The 6,983-nt window shown below is 52.1% G+C and overlaps 2 protein-coding genes across 3 annotated transcripts in view; one reads left to right on the forward strand and one right to left on the reverse strand.

Annotated features, from left to right (window-relative positions):
• The window catches only part of SART3 (spliceosome associated factor 3, U4/U6 recycling protein), a 29,579-nt gene extending 28,326 nt beyond the window's left edge, over window positions 1–1,253 (forward strand). Inside the window, exon 18 of the mRNA XM_069081672.1 lies at window positions 357–1,253. Coding sequence (XP_068937773.1) covers window positions 357–534 — 178 coding nt within the window. The 3' untranslated portion in view covers window positions 535–1,253. The remainder of the gene's footprint in view (window positions 1–356) is intronic.
• A 1,724-nt stretch (window positions 1,254–2,977) lies between these two features.
• Window positions 2,978–6,977, reverse strand: FICD (FIC domain protein adenylyltransferase). 2 transcript variants are annotated; one of them, XM_069081674.1, is made up of 3 exons: window positions 6,258–6,977; window positions 4,695–5,758; window positions 2,978–3,934 (listed from the first exon to the last, which is right to left on the reverse strand). In XM_069081674.1, the coding sequence occupies exons 1-3, from the start codon at window positions 6,895–6,897 to the stop codon at window positions 3,803–3,805; spliced, it is 1,836 nt and encodes a 611-aa protein (XP_068937775.1). In that variant the 5' UTR covers window positions 6,898–6,977; the 3' UTR covers window positions 2,978–3,802. The 2 variants fall into 2 exon arrangements, with proteins under 2 accessions (XP_068937775.1, XP_068937774.1); XM_069081673.1 differs by having other exon boundaries at window positions 2,978–5,758.
• Window positions 6,978–6,983: the final 6 nt, after the last annotated feature.

A 6,983-nucleotide genomic window follows, 5' to 3' on the forward strand; every position in this document is an offset into this window, starting at 1 on the left:
AGTGCTCATTTCTCAGGGAAGGTGGGGAGCGAGGGGGTCAGGCTCTTAGGGGACAGCTCCCTTGAGGGACGAGTCAGGCAAGCCAAACTAGGCTGACAGGTAGAGGGGGAGAAGCCTGGGGCCACTGAGCTCTGCTGCTGCCCCTCAGCCCTTTGGACCAGTCATCTGACCTTGCTGAATTCACTTGCCAGAAATGTGTCCCATGAGGTCAGGCGGGCTCCTTTTCACAGTTTTCCTTGGTGCATTTCTCATATATATAATTTGAGACCCGGAAGTTCTTTCTGTTCACTTTGATGACTACAGAAAGGGCTGAGTTACAGCTTTTAGTTTGTACATAAAGATGTTTCCCTTTCTAGGCGGGGTAAGGGAAGGACCCAGCTCTCGCTCTTGCCTCGAGCATTGCGACGCCCCACCATTCCTGGCCCTAAGACTGAGAATGGGACACTCCAGACGCCACCTGGACCCTCTTCAACACCCACAGAGGTGCCCAAGATGTCTAATGCTGACTTTGCCAAGATGCTCCTGAAAAAGTGAAGCGAACTCTATGGGAAATGTGAAAATGCCTTTTAGGAAGCCATTTTGTGTCCTTATTTCTGCTGGCAAGGGGAACCCCCCATCATCCTCTGTAAATACTCCTTTGTCCTGTTAGGTCCATCACAGTACAGGTTGGGGCTGTACCGAGCCAGAGGGTTCTTTAGTTCTGAGACAGAAGGCTGGTGTGGGTTGAAATGGCTTTACATGATCCCTCATATTGAGGGGAGGCAGCATGAGGGAAGGGTTCACTGTAGAGGCGGGCCTGGGTGGCAGGTAAGCACAGCGCCACCCTGCAGAGTCCCGCTCCCCCTCTGCCATTGGCACCGGTGGAGCAGACGGCCCATCATTCTGGCAAAGACAATGGCAGATGCTTGGAATTCACCACAATGGCCTATTTTAGTAGGGGGAGGGGAAGGGAAGTTAGAAGTGGATTGGTTTGATGTTCTGTTCAGAGTGGTCTCTGTTTTTATATTGTGTATTTGTAAATGACATGTCAAACCCTTATTTTTAAGTTTCCTGAGGATGGGAGACGGGAGATGTTTGTTTTGTATTCAGAATTGTGTGTACTACCACCGTGGGTCACGTCCACTTTGTTTGCCCAAGGAATTGTACTTCCCCTTGTCGAGACCCTCAGCTCCCTGGTTTTGTTTATATATGATGTCATGCAAACTCACGTTCTCCATTTAACTTCACTTATTAAACTGAAGTTATCTTTACAAGGTTTTTTGTACCATCTCCTCTCTTCTCTTCAGTCCAGCACAGATGGTGTGCTTTATGTACATCCTAGCCCTGGCCTGGAGAGACGTGTCCCGGGCCTCCACTTCCATTTTCCCTGACTTCAGTAATTTGGAAAAAGGTCTCTTTAAAAACTCATCTTCACTTGGTTCTTTTGCTTTGAGGACACCTTCTCCCTCCAACTTTGGCTGATCCTAAGTCAGTTCTTCAGTTGACTGCATGAAATTTAGTTTAGAGAACTCTGGGGCAAAGCAGAATATCAGAATCACTCCCTAATTTATCTTTTATAGAATTGGATTTTTAAAAACGTAGTTAGGAATTGTGGCACACCTGTGTTTCTGTATTAAATGAGTGGTTGTCATTTAGACATCTCATAAAGTTGGGAAATTATAATGCATATTACATACACATGGACACAGAAAACTGCACATTTACGAAAGGCTTTGCTCCTCGTCAGGCAAGCAGGCTGGTTTTATGATCTCCCTCTTACAGATGAAGTCACGTAGGCCTCCAGACTAGCCCTGGGTCCCAGAGGCTGGACTGAAGGCCCAGGGCTGGCTGATTCCAGTCTAGCATTTTTGTCCACTTACATATCTGAAAGAGCCTGGAGAGCCAGGCTGCACAGTGGGAGACACTGGACCAGAATGGAGGCCCTGGCTCTTCTTGGAGCCTCAGTGTTTTCATCTGTAAAATGGGGATAATGATGCTTTACAGAGGCTTATTACCTGATCTCACAGACTTGTTCATCTTACTTTACAATATAGACATTTCACACTTTTATAGCAGATTCTTAAAGCATCATTTTTTTTGGAGTTGGTGTGTTTATCTAGGGGCTAGGTGGGTGAGCTGCAGTTTTTTTTTTGTGTTTTGGGCTCTTTCACATTGACCTCCTCTGCTTGTGTGAGGCTGCCTGATAATCTCCATTCACTTTTGTTCCTGGCCTCCAGTGCCTCCTCCTTCACATGGCTGCTTTGTTTAGGGGGGTTATTGAGCACACGCCCCAGACTGGAACAGAACAATGTGAGTGTACTTGGCTTTGCCACCTCAGGCAGGTTTTCAGCATATCCCCCTCCCCCCAGTTATAATTCGCATCATGAACCAGGTGGGGAGGTGTCCCCACTATGCACCTGCTACCAGGTATTGTGGTTCCTGGATGCTGGATATGGTTCTGTGACCTGGGGATTCCCAAGTAGCTCACTTTCCATTAGGGTCTGCTTGAGGAGGCTTGGATCCGTTATTAATGATTAAAAAATGGCTCAAGTCCTGCACTCAATTTCTAGTCATGTGTTCCACTATTCAAAAACTTGTTACTGGTTAAGCACCTTGCAGGCCTGTATTGTATCTTAAAACAGAAGTGCCTTCACAGAAATTTGAAAAAAGTGACCGAAGGTTAAAACAGGCAACTGTAATGGGGATGTGGGCTGGCAAGTGCCCGACAAGAGGATGCCCCACCTCTTTAAGCCTCAGTTTTCCTCTCCTGTAAAATGAGTCACCTGAACGTCCCCATCGGTCAGGGGAAGCAGTGGCGTCTTGTGGAGAAGACATGGCGTCCAATCAAAGGCATGCTGGGGCTTCCTAGACCTGGGCGACCTTGCTGGAGGCCTTCTCTCTGGGCTTTGAAATAAAGGGTTTTAACAGCATCATGTTCCAGCTAACCTGCTTATTAGGTCAGCCGTGCAATAGCACCTTTTCACACGATGAGGCCCACTCAGTATTTAATAAAACACTTTATTAGAATAAGTAGTTTGTTAGAGTAACATCTTTCACATGGAGCTAAAGTGCAAATGCACTCATTCGGTAGTATAAAAATAAGGGCTTTTGTCTAGTGGTTCAGGCCAACCTTGGGGTCTGTTCACAGGCACCAAATCCACTGTACAATTAGGGTTGAAGAAATTCCATAATTTATGGCAGTATCTTTAGAAAATCCTAGGGTTGTGAACCTCTGGATTTTGTGTGCTGGGACCAAGCTGGCCTTTCAGAAGGGATGTGTTAAGTAGTGCTGGCTTCCAGCATCTGTCCGTTTGTGCCAATGCTTACATGGTTCAAAAGGGAGAAGCTTGACTTTGGCGCCCACGCTGCTGAGATGGAGTGACAGAGACACAGCAGAAGGGTCACTGAGGGGATGGAGGTCAACAGGCTGAAAAGACCCTGTGTATTTTCTGGCCAACAAAGGCCCTGCTACCATTGCAGGGCCTCTTTCCAAGTGGCTTAGAAGGTCTCGGCCCAGTTGCAGGGCCCACTGCCTGCGCTGAGCCTGAGGTATCCCTGAAGAGGAGCAAACGGGGCACTTGTGGGGGGGCATGCTCTGCTCACGAGTAGTCATGATGGAAAGGGCTTGGGAGAAGATATTGCACAGAAAAACTAAGATACTGGCCAAAGCGAGCAGAGTTCCAAGTGGACGTGCCCCAGAGGCGTGGAAGTTTCCATCAAGGACTGCAAGCCAGCTGATTACATCCCATGCATCTCTTGTCAAGAGACCCATGGTGTTCTTTCTCTGCAGCGTCTATGGAAAATCTTTTTGCAGAGAATGAATTTAGGAGTGATCTGTCAGGGAAGACATTCTTAAGACTGATGGCCCTGGATTCACAGTTTGATGGAGAGATGATGGAGTGGTCTGGTATCCAAACAACTGCCCTAACAGATGTTTTCTTCCCAAGAAGGGGGACTGGGAAGAAGCTGATGTTCTGTTAATTACAAAAATAAGCCACCATAGAAAAACACTTGCTCTCCGGCACCAAAAGGGAAGTAAAGCTCAGAGGGGCTTGAAAAAGGCCCCACTGTTAAAACTGATCCTAATTTAACACCTCAGTAATTTGCTTTCTTGATTATCAAGTCAGTCTGGGCAGATAGACCTGTGCCTTCCAAGAGAAAGCTGCCTGTTGTCTGCAAAAATAACCCCCAGAATTGTGCCCTCAGAAGTCACCAAACTAAGCTTAGACGGCTTCCCTGCATCCTGACCTGGCAGAATGGTCCCCTTTCTTTCCAGACACATTTGGTACATATTTTGTCCCAGAGACTTAGCTGCTTAACCCAGAGGGAATTTACAGGGACCCATAGGACACATGGTCTACAATGCAGCTTCCCTGTACACCCTGGAAAAAGCCTTGAGGCTCTTAATGCTCAGCCTAGAGCATGGCTACAATATCTTGCATTTTTTAGCCTGCTTTAAAACAAACGCAAAATAAATAATTTGGCCTAGCTTATAAATTATTATCATAGAGACAAAGCTTAATTTAACTTATTTTCTTAAAGAAAAAAAAAACCCAAAACTAAAACCAGAACCATTCTGAGGTCAAGAATGCTTAGCTCTGTAGCCTTCTTTGCAAGAAGACTTGTATCCCAGGAGGAACACTCAAGGCTTCTGTGTGATTTCTCCAAATAAATATATCTGCTGCATTTTTCAAGACGAACATTTAGGTTTTTACAGGAATAGTCTGTTTGCATCCTGAATGGTTGGGATTTGCTTCTGGCAAACCCACAGCATGGTCTGTGGTGGCAATTAGCAGCATGTCCAAGGTGGTCTCGGTGCACTTGGCAATGAAACGGATGAAGGGTCTCACGTCCCCTTCGTTGGCCACTTCCAACACGTGGTAATACTCTGACCTCTGCTCCTTGCGGATTGTAATGGGGGGGTAGCCCGCCTGCATCAGAATGAGGTTCATCAGCAGGCGGGAGGTCCGGCCATTGCCATCGATGAAGGGGTGGATGTAGACCAGCTTGTAGTGGGCCAGAGCAGCAAATTCCACAGGGTGCAGATTCATGGCGTCCTCCGAGTTCAGCCACTGGATGAACTCTCCCATCTGCTTCTCCACGTCTTGGGGATGGGGAGGAAGGTGGTGGCCCACGAACACCTGTGTAGTCCTAAATCTCCCGGCCTCCACGGGGTCCACGTAGCCCAGCACCCGCCGGTGAATCTCCAGCATGTCGCTGATGGTGACGGCGCCGATTCTGGAGACGAGCGTGGTGTTGACGTACTTCATGGCCGCGTGCACGCCGAGTACCTCGTTCTGCTCCTCCAGGCTTTTCCCCGGCACGGCGTAGCGGGTCTCGAGGATGTGCCGGATTTCAGAGAGGGTGAGGGTGTTGCCTTCGATGGCCACGGTGTGGTAGATGTGATGGTAGTAAGACTCCTCCATGACGCGCCGCATGGCGGAGCTGCCCTTGGGGATGGCCATCACCTTCTTCACTTTGCTGTCAATGATGCTGAAGAACCTCTGGTCGATCTCTTCCACCAGAGGCAGCGTCCGGTCCCTGTTGATCAGAGCTTTCTCGTTGTAGGGGGAGATGGCCAGCGCTCTGGTGTATAAGTAATCAGCCTGCAGAATGTCCTTCTCCTCTTCGGAGAAGACGCCCAGCTCGTTGAGCGCGTCCACGTAGTCGGGGGCCATCTTGAGGGCGTGCAGAAAGAGTCTGTGGGCCTTCTCCCGCTTCCCCTGCCGCTTCATTTCCAGGGCCTGGTTCAAGGCCGCTCGGGCTTCTAGCTTAACATCTAGGAGACCAAGAGCAGGATGGTCAAAGGAGGCCACGGACGTTCCCCCGGAACAAAGCTGCAGGTGGGGAATGGACGTGGGAGCACAGGGTCCTTGTCCAAACCACACCCCGCCAAGTGGCCCTCCCCGGCCCCCCCCAAAGACCCCCAGGCACAGAGATCCACCTTTCCCCTTTTGTAGCCCAAGGCCTCTCTGAACCCTGGGTCCGGAGCTTGAGTTCTGCCCTCGTGGCCCAGGAAGAAGCACTGGCCCATGGCTCCCTGCAGCCACCTCCCATGCCCCGCAAGCTGCCCCTGCGCCTTCTCCCGATGCCCCGCATGGGGCTCTCCGTGCCCTCCCTCACTGCCCCCCCCGCAAACACTGCCAGTACGGGCAGGGCAGTGTTTGGAGACCTGCAGGCCCCTGCCGCCTGCGCCTGCCCAGCTGGTTCATCCTTCCTAAACTGCACCCCAGCCCTGAGCCGGTGCCCCAGGGCAGAGGAAGAGGCCCCGCCCTCACCTGCAGAAGCTCTGGGCTTCACCAGCAGCAGATCCATGCCCCCTGTCGTGACGCTGAGCCCCGTGCTCGGGGCGCTCGGGCCCCGCCGTCCCCCCTCCAGCTTGCTCCTCAGCAGGGAGAGCCCCTTCCAGAGCGTGGAGCCCGGCTCCTCCACGGCCCCAGGCGGTAGCAGCAGCGCCAGCAGGGCCCCCAGCAGCGCGGCCAGCAGGGCCAGCGCCCAGGGCCAGCGGCCCCACGCCCACGAGGCCCATCTCGGCTCTGCCACCGCCACCACCGTGGCCATCGACGTGAAGGTCATTGGTCTGGGGTCACCCGGTGAGCATGGCCAGCGCTGGTGGGAGCGGAGGTCTGCAAGGAGAAGCGGGGGGCTTAGAACGTGCGGAGGAGCCGGCACCGGCCGGGGCGGGGCCGGAGCTGGCTCCAATCGGGCCTCAGGCGGGACCTGGCTGCCCCTTCCCTCTGTTTCCTCCTCTGTAAAATGAGGATCTCCGCAGCGCCGGCCCCCCAGGCCTGTCATGAGGGGCAGTGAGCACAGCGTCCGGCACATGGGTGCTATATACCCAGAGAGCGCCAGCCCCGGCCCCAGCGCAGGACCCCGAGAGAGCAGCACCGGGCAGATGTGGGCCCTGCACCTGCGCATCTCACCCGGTGCCTGCCCGGGGACCTGGGGCACTGAATGTCACAGCCAGGGGGGCCCTCAGAGCACTGAATGTCACGGCCAGGGGG

This window comes from Petaurus breviceps, unplaced genomic scaffold, assembly GCF_028583685.1.
Source record: "Petaurus breviceps papuanus isolate PSGF00001 unplaced genomic scaffold, PetGlider_PUasm1.0 99, whole genome shotgun sequence".
Taxonomy (NCBI): Eukaryota; Metazoa; Chordata; class Mammalia; order Diprotodontia; family Petauridae; genus Petaurus; species Petaurus breviceps.